This window comes from Gymnogyps californianus, chromosome 3 (genome assembly GCF_018139145.2).
Source record: "Gymnogyps californianus isolate 813 chromosome 3, ASM1813914v2, whole genome shotgun sequence".
NCBI lineage: Eukaryota > Metazoa > Chordata > Aves > Accipitriformes > Cathartidae > Gymnogyps > Gymnogyps californianus.
Genome location: NC_059473.1, coordinates 89,438,078 through 89,458,346, shown reverse-complemented (window position 1 = coordinate 89,458,346; position 20,269 = coordinate 89,438,078). Strand labels below are relative to the sequence as shown.

General features: G+C 38.7%; 1 protein-coding gene across 1 annotated transcript in view; it reads right to left on the bottom strand.

The window, feature by feature from the left end:
- ME1 (malic enzyme 1) overlaps nucleotides 1-20,269 on the bottom strand; it is a 188,230-nt gene that overhangs the window by 26,161 nt on the left and 141,800 nt on the right. Inside the window, exons 7-9 of the mRNA XM_050893552.1 lie at nucleotides 15,407-15,516; nucleotides 4,636-4,733; nucleotides 2,750-2,863 (exon numbers count right to left, since the gene is read on the bottom strand). Of these exons, the coding sequence (XP_050749509.1) occupies nucleotides 2,750-2,863; nucleotides 4,636-4,733; nucleotides 15,407-15,516 (322 nt within the window). The remainder of the gene's footprint in view (nucleotides 1-2,749; nucleotides 2,864-4,635; nucleotides 4,734-15,406; nucleotides 15,517-20,269) is intronic.

Genomic DNA, 20,269 nt, shown 5'->3' with positions numbered 1-20,269 from the left:
TGTTTAAATCTATAATCATGCATTGCAAAATTAATGATCAAAGGACAGCATAGAATAGAAATGATGTAAAAATTAGTTTACTTGGACAAAGTAATCGCTGAGTCTTCAGAGATTCTGTTATTTCTCATACTGCTAAAGCAGCACATCAGGATATTTCCAGGACTGAAAACGTCTCCCTGCTTTAAGTAAAACTCTTTTGATCAAGCAGCTTTTGGTGAGGTAAATTTTAAGGGACTCTTGTTAAACAGGTTTCCATGATACACCTCCTTAGTAGCAAGAAATAAAAGTCAGTTTAGTTTATGCAAAAGTTGGTTAACTGGTGATCTATGCTGTGGCTTGGCAAATCTTATCTTTGCAATAAGGAAAAGGTTTCTAACAAGAGTCCTTCCCATTGTACAGTATTCTAACAAATCTTCTTCATTTTACTTCTCTTATCTCATTTCTAAGAGTTTGGAAAGTCCTTCAAGTCTTGCAGCACTTTTCTGCCATCAGCTAAAGCAAAATAATTTCTTAAGCAGACCTAAAGTACAGCATTCTCTCTCAGGCCAGAAGAAGGAACCAGGAATAGCTTAATTATTTACTTGCTGTATATATGACTTCCCAGCAGTTAAATCACAAGCTTGAAGAGGCTTACGTTGTATTTTCTCTCTTTTTGGGGGAGAGGGGACTTTTTTTTTTTTTTTTTTTTTTTTTTTAAACTTTTTAGGGGGAACATTTAGCCACAGAAGCAAGCCAAGAGAGGACTTGCAGAGCCCTAGACCAAGGACAACTTCCCTTACGCCCAGCTCAGGCCTCGCACTGAAGTATCTCCAGCTTCTAGGTCAAGCGGGCTCTGCACTCAAACACACCGCAGCAGTAAGCGCCCACCCGTTCGCAAGCCCCGCCAGGACAGCCAGACAGGGAGACTGGTGTTCCCAGGTCTTCCAGGAACACCAGCAATGACCCGAGATGCGCACCGTCGGCTCCCGCTGCTTGCATCAACATCTGGCCACAAATTCAGCCCTAATCTATCTCAGACAGCTGTTATGTCTGGCTACCATGAACAGTTTGCAAATATATTCCAGGCAGGACATGAAATTCAGTGGACTGCTTTTTGGACAAAACCCAAATTAAAGCCCCACCAACAAGAATAAGCAGAGGAAAGGAACTAAAGGCTGTGTGAGATGCTGATTGGTTTTGGCCCCGCTTGAGAGCGCTGAAGCTAGAAGGTGGTGAGGAAAGAATACAGTCACCGAGTCACTAAAAATTTAGAAACTGTGAAAGAAATTAGTCGCTGCATACCAAGAGCAACAACCCAGCTTCTCGGCTGACTAGCAAATTAGCAGCGAGAGGTGTAAAAGAAGCAGGAAGAGGAAACAAGCAGGAGAGAAGAAAGGCTGGTTAACCACCTTGGCTGGATGGACACACAGCCGAGACCTGTTTTACTGCTTTAGGGCTGTGAAGTTCCTATACTTCTGCCCCTGTCAGTTTGTTTCCTTAACACCACCAGGAGGTGATTTTAGTTCAATTGTATTATTTGATAATCCCAGTCTCTATGGTGCAGGAAATTGTGCAACACACCATTCTTCTTAGGCAACCTCTAGGTTTCAACAGCCACAGAAGATACACAGGCCTTCAGTCATCTGTGTTTGGATGCAGAAGCACTTTATTAGATGAAAACCAAAAGGATTAAAAACACTCACTAAAACAAGCAAACAAAAAAACACCAGGAAAAAAAAAATCTGTGTCTTAGTAGCAAATACCAGCATTCTTCTGTACCTGAACAGGCTACTTTTGTGCTTTCTGGCAAGGGATGTCCAAGATTACCTTAGTAATACTCTCCCATTTCAATGTTTATGATCCTACTATTTTCCCTTTAACAGTATGAGTGAAAGGTGCTGTTCAATAAACCAACACAGATACTGACTGCAGAATGCATGCTCCTGATGCAAAGGTATGTGAACTACAACAGATCTTAAATATTAGACAGCTAAAGAACACTGCTAACCAATAAGCAAGGTGAAAAAGCAAAGCCAACTGGCCTCTCATCCATTTCTTTTAAGTAGCTCACAAACTATTAAATACATAACCACCTTTTAAAACATACCAGTTTCTTTATTCTGGCACATGGAATTCATATGTTTCTTTATTTTGGCACATGGAAGGAATGAGGTAAGGGTGACTGATGAAGTCTCTCAGCAGCTTCAAATTCTGACCAGTGTTGATAGCACTGCAGACCACAACATCTGCAACATGAGCTATATCGCTGTGCATAGAAGCTATTTGATGCAATATATCTCAGTTCTTGCAGAAGGATGACATGCTTGCAATACCAGGAAAATATTCTCTGCACAAATATTTTTGTTCCTTTTAAAAAAATCCTTGAATGCTATCCTAATAATGTAGCTATACATCTTTGTGCAAGATTGTGCTAACAAATAATAGTCACATTAACATGGGAAATATTAAACTCACAAGTTGAACATTTCTTTCCTTACATGATTTTTAATGAACAGCTGAAAAATTCTCTTCATTATGTGCTCATCCCTGATAGAAATAGAGCAGGAACTCCAAGCATAATCACGTCTGTCCCCCGAAGTAACATGGGAGCCTATCATTCATTTAATACACTTTAGAAAAGAAAAACAGCTTGCTGTGTGAAGAGACATAAATTGTTGTAGCTGCTTTCACAAAGAATATGTTCTTGCCTTTATCTACAGACTGCAAATAACTACCATGATATTTAAAGGAATGAGAAAATTGTTATTACCTTTACTATTAATCCCTTTGAGTCAACCATCCATATCCTTTTGATAGCTGCATCTTTAGATATCCCTTCTTTTTCCATAGCCATAACAATGAGGTTTGCTATCCCCAGTGCAGCCTGAAGGAAAGAGAAGAAAAGTAGTATACGAAACTAGAAATGAAAGAAATCCCCTGCTCACTTGTTTCCTCTACCCACTATTTTAGATAAGTTTCTTAATTTTATTTAAGAATAAAACTGAATCTTTTTTTTTTTTTTTTTTAAATAAACACTGATGAACTGTTGCTACCATTTGGTAATTAGAAACCATGATGTAGATAAATAGTATAGATAAATCTTAAATCATAAGATAAATCATAGTATAGATAAATCTTAAGATGGCATTTACAGTGTGGAGAGCATAATAGATGTTTAAACTCTAATAAAAAATGCTAAAACTAACATTTATTCCACATAATCATCTCAGAATACATTAAATATTTTTTCTTCGTTGAAATTTTATTTTGTTCATTACTTTTTTTTTGTCATTTAAACCAAAGGAAACCACACTCTGCATGCCAGAAAGTAAAATGCAGTCCTAGAAGATTTTTTGCTCTTATCTTTTTTTAAAATGTCCATCAAGAAGGTAAGTCTCCTTTTACCCACTATTCATGTGTTTTGTAACTCTAGACTTGGCTGTGCTCCCAGTGAAGCAGGGGTGAGAAAAATTCACTTATCAATATTTTGCTGAAACATCTATCATTCTTACTGGATTTTATAATATTTCATCCCACAGATCAAATGTCATACAGGTACAGACTGAAAAACAGGCAACAAAATGAGCCAACAGACCACTCAGTATTTCTGATTACCAACTCATATACATATTTATGGGACTGATTCTGTTTCTTGTTCTTTATTATTCTCAGTTTCACTGAGAATCAAGTGAGATTCCCTTTTTTTAGTTAAGAAATAAGTAGTTTTACTAGGAATGAGCTCCCACAGCAGGGATGATATCTACCATTACCTCTTTGCAGCAACAGGCACACTGACAATACTAATGAAACATTAGACCATAGATTCATCTGTCTGTTGAACATGGAGCAAAACCAGGGGAAGAAACTTCAGAGAGACAGTCAGTCGTGATGTACAAAGGTGTTGACGTGCCAGACGTGGATGCAAGTTGTTCTGAAAACTACAGACCTGACACAGTAGCACCAAATATTGAATCAAATTAAAGATATCTGGACTACACAGAGCTGGATTAGTATTTGCACCTATAGGGGGTTCTGGTGACCAAGAATAATATTTTTCAGAAGCATGCACGGGGTTGTAGACTTCATACAAGAGGCGACAGATAGCCACACTATAGATAAGTACAACCTTCACTTGTGTGTCAGTGGCTTAGAAATTTATACTGAAAAATTAGTATCAAAAAATAATGTGCATAAAAATCTTCAGAAATGGATGATCTCGACATACAGAATACTGAAAACCTGTATTTAATGACAGGAAAAATCAAAGGGGCAGTGCTTCTTACTAAATAACACTGGCTCTGGTAAATACATTTTATTTCATTTCTCTTCAGTGGCCTGACATATTTCCTCATCTTTCCAAAAAGTTTTGTTTGTTTATATTGAGAGCAGTTCAATAATTCACAGCTGAAGAGCTAAAACCTGAAGTTTTAAAAAGAGAACCGATCTCTGCAAAATGTGTTATGAAAAATTTGAGGCTTGACCAGATGATCAGAGATTTTTCTGTAAGTTTACATTTGAATTAAGAACCAACTTTCAGCAGGTATTAGTGATCATTCTACCCATTTAATCTTCTTGTCAATTGGATACATACAACTTGATTAAATATTAAGAAAAATCTTCATAGTACAATTTTTCCTGATGTATAAAAATACATACCTCTCCAGCTCCCTGGAACAACACTGTGTGATCTGATAACCTGTTCTTGGTGATACGCAGAGCTGCAAGAAGACCTGCAACAGCCACAGATGCAGTTCCTGAAATAAAAGAATGAATATATTTGGTTATTCTGGAAATAATTACAAAGCATTACATTTTAAATAATTCTACAGTATCTTTCAGCTAAAAGATACAAGTACTTAGGGTAGTAACAAAAAGTTCAGTGGAATTGGAGTTTGCTCTACTTTATTCTTATGCAAGTTAAATGTAAGTGGAAATATCTTCAGAGTAACATTAAATAAAATATGATTGATTGATTCTACTGGACGGGCATAATGGCTGGGGCATTCGAACTATTACAAAATATTCTGGTTATGACCTTTTCAGAAGGAAAGGGTGTGAGAGCCCAGACAGAAGTATTTTGGAGGACTCCAGATACTGAAAATTAAGAAACTGGTCTCGTTCTTCAAATAGATATATTTCAAATACAGTAAAATACAAGACTAAAATAAAACTTTATTTCTCATGGAGAGGTTGTCAGAGTAGAACAGCAAACTGAAAATTTACAGAGAATCTAAACTAGCTGAAAGAGTAAGGCCAGCTTATTTAAGACACCGACTGTCCTATTGTGTCTGAAAGCCCTCAGGACTCCAATCCACTGTGAAAGGGGTTCCAGCTTACTAGCATCTAAAACATCAGAAGTACCTTTTAAATGTATCTTTGAGTTATGCCAGACAAGGGAAAAGGCTAACATTTAGTTTTATGATTTAGCCTGTGGAGGCCTTTCTTCTCCAAATCAGAACCACAAAGAATGAGATACTTGTCTGTCTTTGAATGGAAAGATTTTGGTCCTCATCTTGAGAAACACCTATCAATAAAGAGCAGGGCAATAAAGGGGTCTCAAGCAGGCATCTAACCCAAACCTGTTCACAATGGCAAGATCAACCATACCTCTGTGATTTCTGACAGATCTTTGTCTAACTTGTTCCTAACATCTTCTTTCGAATACTCCTATGATTTCTTCAGCAAGCTATTCCAGTGCTTCAGTATACTTTGTGTGAAAATTTCAAATCTAAATGCTTTTTTTTTCCTTCTTCTTCTACTTTGGCCTCTTGTCTTATCTACCACTGGAAAACCTGTTCTTTTCTCTTTGCAACAAGATGTGTATTATATTTGAAGAGTAACTGTGTCCCAACCTGCTTTTCTTACGTGGAACAATCCCAATTCTTTCACTCTTTCAGAAAGTTATGTTTTCTAAAACACTTAGCACTCATTTCTCTCCTCTGGACTTTATCCATTTGTTTCTTATCTTTCTTGAATTGCAGCACCCAAATCTATACACAACACTGCAGCTGAATCGTTAGCACTGCCGAGTCTAGCTGTCAGCTTCTGTCATGCTGAAGAAAGTTGTATTAATCACCAGGACCTGATATCTGGCTCTTCTGATCCAAAGACCAGTTAATCCTTCTCCCCAACAAAGCCTACTGGAGGGGTGTCATGGTTTAACCCCAGCCAGCAACTAAGCACCATGCAGCCGCTCGCTCACTCCCCCCACCCAGTGGGATGGGGGAAGAGAATAAAAAAACCAAACCTCATGGGTTGAGATAAAGACAGTTTAATAGGACAGAAAGGAAGGAAAAATAATGATAATAATAATATGACAATAATAATACTAAAAGAATTAGACTATACAAAACAAGTGATGCACAATGCAATCGCTCACCACTTGCCAACCCGATGCCCAGTTAGATCCTGAGCAGCAATCTGCCCCTCCCAGCCAAGTCTCCCCAGTTTATATACTGGGCATGAAGTCATATGGCATGGAATATCCCTTTGGCCAGTTTGGGTCAGCTGTCCTGGCTGTGTCCCCTCCCAGCTTCTTGTGCCCCTCCAGCCTTCTTGCTGGCTGGGCATAAGAAGCTGAAAAATCCTTGACCTAGTATAAACACTACTTAGCAACAACTAAAGACATCAGTGTGTTACCAACATTATTTTCCTACTAAATCCAAAACACAGCACTATATCAGCTACTAGGAAGAAAATCAACTCTATCCTAGCCCAAACCAGGACAAGGGGGAAGGCCTTCTTTCACAGATTACTGACTTCAGGTAACAAGCTTGTATTTTTCACCAATGATCATCGTCACTAAAGCCCAGGCACAAGGTGGACCAAAAAAAGACAGTCAGACTCCTTACTCCTGCAAGGAACTTGGATCCATTAAATACTGGGAAAAAACCTGAGAAAGTGCATCAGTTTTCAACAAGTTCACAGAACCCATAAAGACATCCTGTGGACGGGGATACGGTAGTGAGGTAGATGATGCCAGCAGAAAAGCTGTGCTCAATGTTTCTTTTTAGAGGAGAATCCAACGAACCAATAGCGGACAGCATCGATTTCATCAGGACTGAAAAAGCTGTATCAGCCACTAACGATTAGGTACTGGAAGTGGAAAAATGGGTTTCAACAGTCTTTGAAGATTTATGATGCCTATCTGATTCAGAGAGAGCTGAACCCCAGGGAGACAAACATGGGCCCTGAGATGTCCCCTTTGTCCAGTTCTAGGCATAAGAACCAAATTCTTCCTTCTCCAGGCAGCAGCTGTCATTGACTGACCCAAGGGAACCAAAGATGAGGCCATAAATTATTTTGAGAAGCCTGCAAGAACTTGCAAGGAGGAGATCTGCTGGCTCCTGCAATTCTGTTCCTGATCACCACAGCCCTAACTGCAATTGTCTACAAGCCACATGGTTGCTTTTGAGGGGAGAATTCACATTGCTACTGATTTTTCCTTCAGAAACAGTGTGAAATAGGTGTGACCAGTCCTTTAAAAGCACTTGGCCCAGGATCTGTACATTGGACATTTGCCCACAACGTGCAGCTCCCCTGAAGCTTTTGCTATTCACAAGTCTACTTTCTCATAAGCAAGGTGAAGTTTAAAGCTGAGATAGCAGTAATATCTACATTAAACTCAAGGAGATGCTCAAAACAGATATTCATATTGCAGGCACACAGACCATTACATTTCAAATACATGTAGCTAAGGAACTAGAAGAACAGAAGTAGTAAGCAGCCTGGTACTGGGTAAACCTCTCCTTAAAAGACATCATTTGGGTGTTGAAGGCTGGGTTTGAATCTGTGGTTTATAGGTAGGATCATCTCAGTTTCATGAATGGTTACTTTTTCAAAAATAAAAGGTAACCCTTAGTAAAATTTAGAACACATTTTAAAGTTAGAAAGTCCCTTAGAAAGTCACTTTTTGAAGTAAATCCACATGAACAGTTCAAAAACATGTGTCTTTAGAACTAAAAAGTTTGTTACGTGCTTTTGATTATGACTCTTCCCTTCAATCATCAGGAATACAGGACACCTTGTTCTCAGCCCACTTAATATTTAGACCATACAGATTCGTCATTTTTAGTTATTTAGTCATTTTTATGACTTGTTCTGAGAGCTGAGATCATTTACTCTCGTCTCTCTCATTTCTAAATAAAAAAATCTAAAAAATGATTCCTCTGAGGCACAGCTTTGGGAACAACCATCGGGCTGAGACACTTCCACCCCACAGTATCCAAGAGCTAGCTTGTTTCTTTCCCAGATGAAATTAAGTCTTCCTCTGGCAAGTGCCAAATTGGCAGAGAGACCAAAAATGGCAAAAGAGAGAAGTCAGACCACGCTCTCAGTTTCCCTTGGTACTCTACCAAACTATCCTCATAACCGGCAATAAAAAAATCCCATCCTCTCGCTGGATGCCAAATTCTTTCTTCTATTTTATGTTACACAGCTGTGCTTGCACGGGAGGAGGAGGAAGCCTATATAACATGGCTTATTCCTAAACAATCAATCTGGTCTCCTGAAAAGGAAAGCTGAGCTGGAGCACTGTAAGGTCCTGTTTCCAGCCCTTGAAGACAGAAGTTGTGGCCATCGCAGCACCCTGCCCTCATCAGATGACTTCTCAGAGAGCTGGGAAAGCTGCTCTTCAAGCCGCTTTCTGGTGACAGAGACAAAATGAAACACTGTAAATTTATAACAAATGGGAATGCTGGGATCCTGCTTATCTTCACGGCTGATGTACTGTTGCTATGTTTGTTAGCCAGAAAAATGGACTATGATTAAGTATTACCAGTTGGGATACTTTTACAAACTCTATTACAATACCATCTTCTGTTTTAAGGAAAAAGAAAAGAAATACGAAACATGAATAAAATACTACATTGAATGTCAATAACATTTTGCATTGATTATTTACATGGGATGTGAGTCATTATTACCTGTATGTTCATTATGAGGGTGATTCATAACAATGGTTATAATAGCAATATATAAAGGCTTAAATACTGCATTTCTCACGAATCACGATTTGCACAGAAGAACTGCTATAAAAATGGTATTTTAAAAGTAGTCCACATCGGTTTTATTCAGCCATTTGACTCTAAAAAGCATAATAACCCAGTTTATTACATTACTGAACCCACTATCACTGCTTCTGGCAGCCGCTGTCATCACTCCTCGTCAGCAGCTTCCCTTATTCCTTCCTATTGAAAGGGGGGCACCGTCAGCGTGAATAGCAGATCTGTTTAACCGGAACTGCTCTGACTAACGGCATGACCTTAAATTTCACCCTGAATACTGACTCGAGTTCTTGAAAAGAATCAAAATGCAATTCACATCCATCTGCCAAAGCCTAACCACTTCTCGCGGACATTACGAAGCAGAAACAGCATTTCGCTGTTTTTCCGACTGTCATCGCTACAGGAAGGAGAGAAATGGCTTCGCCTCCCTCTCCCACAGAGCACAGGTTAAATCCCTTGTGTGCAGAATAAGATAGACATTGTTCACAGATATGATTTTGACAACCGATTCTATTTTCCCCAAATTTCTAGAGGAATAACCACAGCAAGTTTAACAAAGGATATTTTTCTAAAGCAGTGTCAGCTGCTGTGACAGCAAACACTTTGTTATAGTTTTCTAGGAAGGTGAGTCATATCTTGTAAAAATATGGTAGATGTGAAATTTCAAAGTACATTATTCTTTATCAAGTCTTTGTTTTCTGTCCAAGATTCTTTAGCCTTACTTGTTACTGTAAACTGTACGACTGAGCACGAATACGTCAAAGGAAATCCTAGAGACCACGGCCTTTTGGGGTTGGCACATTATAAATGCTTTGGAGCACAGAGTCTTCTTTCAGCAGATGCAACAATTAAAGAAAAAAAAAAAGGGGGTAAAAAAGCCCCAAAACATGAGGAACAAGAACTTCACTTCTATTGGATGTAGTTTAATTTAAATTAGCAAGAAATGGCTTACGGCACTGAAGCATTTGTCCATTATTTAAAGTTTCAAAAAATAAAACTTGTAATCAAGTATTAGTAGTTCCTTTATGTCATTTTCCCTACCTCATCTTAAAAAGCTAGCAAACAAGAAGAGGAGAGGAATTTCTGCAGCACATTCTAAAATCTGAGCTATTCAATCTGGACTAAAAGATTAGGAAGTGGTAAAAGTAAAATTCATATTTCTCAATACACAGCATAATAGAAATCACATGTTAACACGGCCAGTCTTCCAAATAACACTGCATAGAGTGCCAGGAAAAAAATAGTCCCTCTCCTACATTTACTGGGAAAAAAGGTGAGAGTAAAGATCCTATCTAAAAGGTGTAATCTCAGTTGCTAGTGAGGCAAATGCTATGGCTGTGGGCAGTTCGAAAGGACCCTCTTTTAACAGATGGGAGCTCCTTCTCCTTACCATGAACTGGCTTTTCAAAGCTTTGTATGCACACTGCTCCGCTCTGCAGCTACAGCAGGCAGGCAGTGCAAAGAGGGGGAAAGGCTCTAGTGAAGGAGAAACAGAGCCTTTTTAAAAGAGCAACCATTTGGTATATTTGAAAAGGGATACAGAGGCCCAGAAGCACAGGGTGGCTGAGGCTGGGAGGTCATCTGGTGCAACCCCCCTGCTCAAGCAGGGCCACCTGGAGCCGGTTGCCCAAGAACACGGGGAGAATGGATTTCTTTTTTTAACCCATAATGAGCAAAAAATGAAACAGAAGAATACTTGTACATACATGTACTTGTATACACACATACTTGTATATACCCATGGAAAAGTATACAAAAGCTACAGTGGGGGATTTACTTGAAAGCATACTGATTTCAATGTAAATTTACCGCTGAGTAACGGAGAGGTGATATCCTGAATATACTGGAAGAAAAATATACTTCACATACCTACCGTATATGTCTTAATAGGATTTTTTTTATTATTTTATTTTAAAAATCCCAGTGTCTGTTTCACCCGGAAGCAAATGTCACTTCATATTATGAAAGGGGTTTTCTACAGTTTGCACATAATATCAGAATTTGAGATATATGGTATTAACATATGAGCTATTACATGTCATTCAACTTTGCACTTTTCAAATTCTTGGTCAGAGAATGAATTGGAAGCCCCATGCCCATCACGACCACAACAACAAACCCCAAACTTTCTTTACAATTTGATTTCAAGAACTGGAATTTTCAGGTACCAAACGTATCATTTCTGATATTAATGTTAAAAAGAATTAAATCTTATAAAGGAGAACGCTTGTGACAGAAATTCTGATTTCTGAGAACTGCACTGACTTAACGTGAAATTGGTCATAACATAACTTCCAGGTATTTTGGCACAAAATACAGACTCTGCGTCCATAATGGGGGAAAGCATTGCAACTGTGGGCACAGTGAAATAGAACTATAACACTAGAACAAAAACGGTATTACACTGCATAGAGAAACACTTATTTTATGTAGATTGGTTTATACTGCAGAAGTTTGTCATTGTCAATTGAGACAATTTTAAAGTACAGGGATAGAAAAAAAATAAAAACAATTGAAATAATTGACCTGCAAAGAGGCAACAAGGCTAGAGAAATTTATGCCACTATCTCAAATTTATCAACATCAGCAATGACTACAACCAGCTACCACGTGATAAGCGCCGAGAGACCCACGCAGCACAAATGCATGGCTCCCAAGACATGCAAACTTGCCTTAAGCCACTGACTGTGCTCAAATAGCAAAAACTCTTTCGACAGACACACCACAACCAAGACGGGTATGGAAAGGGAGCGCTACGGCACCCTGCTCTGCCCCGGCTGGGTTTGACAAGGGGCAGGCAGGTATGGCCCGAGCCGATCCCACCCGTGAGCAGGACTTCAGACACTGCAATCCTGGACTTGTACCTAGGACTTCTTCTTTAACCAATCTTAAGAAATTTGTTCAACATCCCCACAGCAAGGAAGGGAACAGGTTAGTTTCTCCAAGGGGATTTTCAACCTCCTAAACCGTGAAGCCCAACCCTGCCTCCTTCCAGGGGTGATCAAGCATCTTCCACCCTGATAAACAGCTTTGTTTGGCAACACAAGCCCCAATTCTTCTTCCAGCATTGGTCCATTCCCAGGCAGTGGTTGGAGAGAAAAAAAAAAAAAACAAAACACATATCTTATATCTTAAAGAAAATTCCACCCTGTCCTTATGAGTCCTCCTTCCTAAATATATTTGAGATGAGCAAAGCTAGCAACCTGATCTAATTCAAGTATTTCTAAATGTTGTGAAGCTTGGCATTACAATATTAATTAATATTTCTCTCATATAGGAAATTAGAATCAAAAAACCCCCAACTTTGGAAAATGCTCGCTAATAGTTAGAGAGAACCAGATAAAAGTATTTGTTTTGAATCCAATGCTTTCACTGATTTTCATTTCCAAAAATCATATTCTATATGTTTCAGAGAGAGAAAAAAAAAAGAAGCAAGCTGATTTGTGGTCAGAATAAAAACAAACAAGAATCTAAGGAAAAAAGTGAATATTTTCTCCCTAAAGCAACATTATTGCTATTGTGGTTATAAAAAAATATTTTGAAAATATAAATATGAAGAAATGATCATAATCGCAGAGGGAAAAAATTCACCACCCATCCAAAAACCAAGATGCTTTCTAGAATGATAAAATAAGAGCAATTTTATTATTCCAATACAGATTTTCCAATAGCAGTTGGTCAGAATCCTGTTCGGCCTTGTTCCCAATTCCTTGAGTACAGAGAGGGTACGTAGAAAAAGTTACAAAGCTTTTTCCAAAGTAAAGGATGTGACCATGCTATAGCAGGGATGGAGACAAAACTGTTTCCAGAAATTCTTAAACATATCTATAGGTGACCCTTAATGGCCAAATCTAGTGGTTTTATAAGATCAGTGTTTTGGCAGACACTTTTTTCCAAATGTTCTGCAATGGCGTCAGTTAGGGACATGCTGACACCCTGCAAATAGCTGCGAGCTAACAGAAGGCAACTGCATTTGTCCAAGTTACTACTTGCAAATGGGTATTCAGCTTGCCATATTTTCTTTATCTTTTATAGTGTCTGGCAGGAGTCAGGATGGTATGTTAGGGTTTTTTTAGATTTGAGGTACTTAAAGGTCCTCATTGCATCACTAAGATATATAGGAATCCTTTGTCTGGATATCCTATGGCAGTGAAAAAAGCCTCAAGCTCTTCCATGAAACGTATTAAACACTTCTTTTGATCATTAAAGTAGCTTTGGCTTGACAAATATTTGGACTAGGAGAAACTATGTTTAAAATATCATGTAAGCACTATCTTCAGAAGATGATGACAAATCAGATGCAATGTTGTGTGTGTTTGCTTTTATTGGCCTGATGCTACTTGTCAGCTTTACTGCTCTAGGGGTAGAAAACACAACTTGCGTACAGAGAAGGCCACTCTTTCCAGTAGCCTGGAAAAAATCAGGCGATTTAGAAACTGAAAATCTCTAATGTTTGCTAAAGAAGTTAGCACCATCTATCCCCATTAAAGTTGTCAGGTGAAAGATCCTTAGGGTTTATAAAGCTGGAATAGAAAGAGGGAGAAAAGATCACTGGATCTGTATTTGGGCTGTTGTTATTCCACTGCCACGTTGTATGGGAAGATGACCTCCTACAAAAAATGATACTGAAGGTATTTATGGGGATATGACGACAAACGACAGAGATCAGAGCAGACTAAATGCATCCGCTTTCACCTCCTGGAAACTATACAAGCATTAAGGATGGAGATCACCCAAAGTCCCAGACATTGTTTATGAAAATATCGAAAGACCCACAAACACAAATCAGATTGCAGAAACTGAATAAATTAAAAGACTGCACATGGCTGCACTTCTAAGGAAGACCGATAGCTGCTACAGCAGCTAAGCCAAACAGATACCCTTCCAACAGTTTTGAACGTGAAGACACGTGCATGAGAGAGAATGCAGTGGTTTTAAAATGCATCTAGAGACATCAAAGACTTTCTCAGCTTAGTTCACCCGTATTTGGTACACTTTTGCTGAAAAGCTTACCTTCCATTTCTTTGAAACTACATTCTAGTTGAGACTCTTTCTGATTTGGAGTGAGGACCTTTGTCCTGCAAGGAAAGAGAATTCCCTGTGGGAGCTGGGTCTCTAAACAACTAGGGAAACTTCCAGATGCTGTTTAGTCTGCTGATTGGACTGTTGTAGCCATGGCTACACTCCGACCCTGCAGGGTAAGAAGCACCATGCTTCTTACAAAGGGAAATGACATTTTATAATTAGTTTATTTCCCATCTGGGAGTTTGTCCTCCATAATCTGTTTCAGATGCAGGAGTAAAACTCAGCCAGGTTTGTAACAGAAACCTATTTCATGTGGCTAGCCAAATCCCTAACGTCAGAAAGACAAGGGCTATTTGAATCCAGTGCCATGCATTGAGTCCCTGAAATTAGACCTAGGTCCCATGAATGACTCAAGAATGACCTCTGGAAAACTCAAGATCCTAATGCTTGGCTTAAAGTGTCACTGCAAACTGTTAGATGAAGACAGTTAAGCTCCCATTTTTGATCCTGTCACTGCTGAGGACCTCCATCTACCCAAGGAAACATGAGGGGGTAAGAGGCAGCTGGGTGCCCAGGGCCCTCCTTGGGTACCTCTCTCCAGCAGTTTATCTGACTTCAGTCTCCTCGCAAGGATGGGAGCCAGTGTACTTACTGCCTTAGAGAAAGTTATTTTCCAGTGTTCTTTTCCTGACAGGGCATAAGGCAACCCAAGCAGCAGCATCTGCCACTTCAGCCTTGCTTATCTGTCTTCTCCAGAGGGAAGGGACAAGATGCCCATCTAGACTGAGCACTGGGGGAATCCCCCTTGCTGACGTTTCCCATCCTAGATCTTTTCCTTTTGCCAGCTGCTACAAATGATTCAGATGGGAAAGCAGAGTCAGGGGGATAACTTCCCTCTAAAATTGAATGCAGCCCTGAGACTGCAAGGAAAATTAGAAGGATATTTAACTGAGTTGTCAGTTTAAGAACTGAAATACAGTTTGACATTTATCAGGCAAGCTCTGTCACATGGAGGAACAGTGGAGCAGTTGTCACTGCAGTGACAAAAAAAACTGAGAAAAATACAGTCCAGGCTTGAGCTTTGACATTTGCCCAAAGATCTGAAGTTAATAATTTATATGGGAAAGCCATTCACACCCTAAGGTATTAAAAAAGCCCCTGAAGAGTTAACATTAAAAAAAGCACAAGGCATAGATGAGAGGGGAAAGGTTAAGAGCAAAGACAGCTCACCAGAAACCCATGCTGAGGAAACCCAAGGCAAAATGTGACCTGTACTGAACATCTTCAAATATCACAGGAAAGCGGATACATTTTTTTCCCTCTGGTACATCAATTATGACTCATTTTTCTGGCTTGTGAGCATCACAAGAGTGAAGAGAAGAGAAAGAGTCTGTTACCTTGAATGTCATCATTGAAAGTACAATACTTGTTACGGTACTTATGCAGGAGGCGGAATGCATTAGCATTAGCAAAATCCTCAAACTGAATGAGGCAGTTCATGCCATACCTAGAAAGACAAAAAATTGTACATTACATTAAAAATAATACATGGTTGTATATTAAAAAGCTATTAACATTTGCAGTCAGTTTTTCAATACAAGTATAATGTGATTTATACATCTACTAATATGTTTGTTATATTCTGTATCTTTACATTCATATAAATTATCTAGAAGGCATAATTAGACTACTAATACACTTTACTCAGTTCTAAGTCAAGAATAAAAGATCAGGGGAAGAGGCCTTCATCTCTCTGCAGACATCTCAACAGAAGTCTTCGCTGAGCAATCAGCTAGTGAGCAAAAAAAATTGGCCCCATAAGGAAGGTAGTAAAAAGGTAACACATTCAGAACATGGGTTTTATTTTATTGTCATTATGCAGGTCAGCAGCACGACATCACTCACAATGTGATGCTCGACCATGCTTACTATAAAAGAGGTATTGATCAGAAACATGGTTAATCTAGACAGATGAAAAACATGTGAGAACATTTTAAGGAAGGAAAAGTGAGAGCTGCAAATTTGAATCGAGTTACACTTGGCTAACATACACCAAAACTTTGGGTATATGCAGAATCAAGGTTATCTACATTTCTTACATCTACTGTTTCACTGGATTGTCAAAACTGATTTTCTTATATGAATACTAGATGTTTCTTAAACTGTATGCTAAGAATCAATGTTATCATCCATTACAATGCTTTCTCATCCTTGTAACTAATGAAACAATTCAAATTGACATTTCCTGTAGCCCTCTGAAATCTCTATATACTATATTTTGAAAATATAGTACGCAGTTGCATCAGATGAACGATTTCTGTCATTTAGCTGACATGACTAAGTCAGTTCAACAGCATGGGTAAGTATCTTTTGATGAACCTTGTGGGAACAGTCTTAAAGTTAATGCCAATCACTACATTTCTTGGAAACAATTTACTGTGTTACCTTGCTGCCTTGGACCCACTGCGTACCAAGGCTGCACTACCAACAGGGAGCAAACAACAGTATTTGTCTAGTATAGGTAGGTGCCTAGGTGCTTATGCCTAACAGGCATAAGGCATCTCAAATACATCTAAAAATTATCAAAGAGAGGAACACAGGAGTAATTTTTATTTTTTTTTTTAAATAAAGAAACTTCAGACTCCTGGCACTAGACTCATGTGCCAGTACCTAACAAGTAAAAAATTGCCCTGGTGTGCCAGTAAGGTTACTCCTAAAATGAAAGTTAATAAGAAGTTAAATTAGTTTAATATTACTACTATGCATCCTCCAGTCCTTAGATGCATTTCATAATAGTACTGTCTCTGGAGTCCTTGCTTAACATTCCCATATGGCATTTTCAAATACTTTCTTAAAACAAAAACAAAACAAAAAAAACCCACAAAATCCCCAAAAACACCAAAGACATTTCTAGACAAAAACTATGTAAAGACTGACTTCAAGCTCACAGCACATTGGCAACAGGAAAAAAAAAAACCCATAACTTGAATACTGTCAATCTCATACGGGGGAAAAAAAAAGTAAAACACGAAAAGTTTAAAATATAGCATTAGTACTAAAACTGTCTGTACAAGTTTGGATCTGGAAATACCACATAAACATTATCCCACCCTGGAATAATATTACAAGAAAAGTTTTATTTTTTAAAAATACTTTTTAAAAAAAAGTATTTTAAACTTAAATAAACCTAATGGCAATTTGCACAGACTAAGGAACCATTTGATTAAAACTTTAAAAAAATATTGCATTAAGGTGTTGCTATGAAATTATTACCACTAGGGTCTGACAGGGCAAGATCTCAACAGCACATGTCCTGTTTGACCTAAAGGAGGTTCTTCCGTATCTGCTAACAGCACAAATCCAAGAGAGACAGTCAAGCAGTTCCTGCTTCATCCAGAAAAGCAATATATATGTATACTGAGCAGGTGAGTATAAATAATCTACTCTATTGTTAATCGAGTTTTTCTTTAAACTATACATGTGTTTGGCAACCACGTTAAGCAAAGCCATCAATATAAAAAAAGGACAAAAATTCCTGTGACTAAATTAATTTCCATGGAAATCATATATTTACAGCCATATCACAATTAGCCAAAACTACTGGGATTCCACTGGCAGGAATGGTAATCCCTGCTGAAAATAAATACATTTTCAGGTTTTATGGAAAAACCTGGACTTCTTCAGCAGCATAGTGACAGGCAACTGTTTAAAAGAGAATTTGGCAAATAAGTAATTCAGTACAGTAAATCACAACCAAGTTCAAATAAGAAACTGGAGCTACTTTTCAATAATTAGTTTAAATTTCTAACCTGATTCGGTATCTGACATGAATTTCTGTGATTCCATAAGGGTCCAGGAGCTGACAGTTGGATAATAATATGAAACTAATGAGATTAACACCTTGGAATCCTGGAGCTTGGTTAGAAATGTTTCTTGGATGCCATTAAGCCAATGTCTGTTTCTTTATTTTACCATATATAACATTCCATTTTCCCATCTGCATTTGATTTTTCTCCATTTTCTTACCCATTGCCTTTGTAGACACGGATCAAAACTCCCTGTGAATTATATTAAATCAATGTCCCTGTAGAAAACACTCATCCTATACTGGGCACACTATCCATACTAATTCTCTCAGCAAGATATCATGGCTGTTTAATTAAAATGGAAAAAATGCAGGCAGTCTAATTCTGGGCGTCTCAAATACCTCTTTTGGTATTATAGCAGAAAAATTTCTAAGCAGCATTCTTATTCATTGCAAGTGTTATACATGACACCTAGGTAAAAACCTGGGACTTCAGTCTGCCCGTGACCGGTAGTACCTCATAAGATTCATGAAGTTTGAGGTCTATGTCCTCAAAAAAGTCTAATCAAATCCAGTCACTGGGTACCCATGATAGACAAGAAAATGACACAGTGTTTCTCTGCTTGGAGTATTCCCGTTCTCAAAACCACTAATGCATGAGACACACAGATGAGTAATACAAAATAGTTATTCTCTGGCATTCCAGAAAATCCCCTTGCAATAATGAATTGGCTACAAAGGTGCCACATGGTTCTGGAAGCAGTGACCATACCAAAACAGCCATCAATTCTTCTATGACTTCCACATCTGACTATCGCAATCACTTACAGCAGACAGTCGAGCCAAAACCTAAAGTGATGTTCACAGCCAACAACAGCTCAGTTCCACTCTCCTTCCTGTATCACCCTGCAATAACCTTCCACCTCTATCGCACTCTGATGGATGGTCTTAGGTTGTGGTTTCTCCACTATAAAGGGAAACTGTTTGAATCAACCCTCATGAAAGCAGAACATGTCCTCTCTGTTTGCACCTCATACCCTATTGTCATTGCAAATTTTTGGTTTGGAACTGCACCTCTTCATAGGTGGGTATGGTAGGCCAACGACTGCTGGATGAGAAGGGAACCAAGCACTTTATTGCTTGCCCATGTGCAGTCATCAAATCCTGTTGTGCCTTCCAAACCACTCGAATTCCAGCAACTACAGTGCTGTAATTCATATTGTCTTTCAAACATTATGGAAAGAGAAAACAAAGCGTACAGCTATCCTAAAACATGACAATCTTAAGACCTATCATCAATACTTTATACAGATATGGCACAGACTGACTTCACTGAGTTTCCTCAGATGACACAGAGTGACTGATCAGGGAGGTCCAGATGCAAGTAACTGAGATTTGCTACAAACAAAATCATCAGATTTTAAAACACTATTGAATGGTTGTGGTTGACTGTTACAGGGGGCATGTTAAAAGCAAAAGGCCTGCAGCTGAGTGCCAGCAGCTCCAGGCAGGACAAGACGATTAGGAGGCAAAGTTACAAGGAACTGTCGTGATAGAAAACACTGTAAGAGGTATTTATCCGTATTTTAAAAGTAGTGGACTACATATCGTTATAGTGTGAAATAAGAGTGTTAACCTGTGTACTGCTTATCTAAGTAGCTAAACTTGATCATCATATGCCTTAGGGGAATGTCACCTTCCTATTTGAAATTTTAAGGCATACACATTTAAAATGTAAACTAAAATCCTTTTAATTTGAACGTGTCACCAACAATAGAGTCACGGGAGCAAGCAGACATTGTATGTGGTTACAATGCTGCAAACATGAGTCACACACAATATATCATGCCTTATTGCTTGCCTAAAACAGAGACAACATTTCTCCAGCTGTCACTACTCTTGACCCAGGGATACATAGGGGATAATTGGGAAAATGGAGAAACACGTAACTAACATGCATGTTCATACTGAAAGATGGTACAAATAAATGGAAGAGAGAACCTATCCAGTGGGCATCAACTGTCTTAACCAGAACACCTGAAGAAATGACGGATCTAGTCCTAGACTACCAAAACTAAGAAAATAAATGAAAATCTGGGAGACATTCCTCCTCAGTGTGCAACCATAACAAATGCCCTCGTGAATTCTTAACTATTTTTTTCCTCTGGAAAACACTTCTCTGATAGCAACAGCTTGGCTTGAGTTGCCTGGCTAGGACTGCTGGCTTCTTGCAGGCAAATGTTTTGTAGCTGTGAATTCCTCTCTTCCGCCTGTTTGGGATCTGTCATTGCGGTAGCTGATTAAACATACATAAATCATCCTTAGAAAGTGATAATCCAGATCACTGTTCCCCCTTGCAAATCCCATTTTGTCACCCACGTCTTTTTGTGTAGTTGGCTCTTAGTCTCCTGCTCAAAGTCATACAGGCAGTCTGAATCAGGATCCAACTGGACAG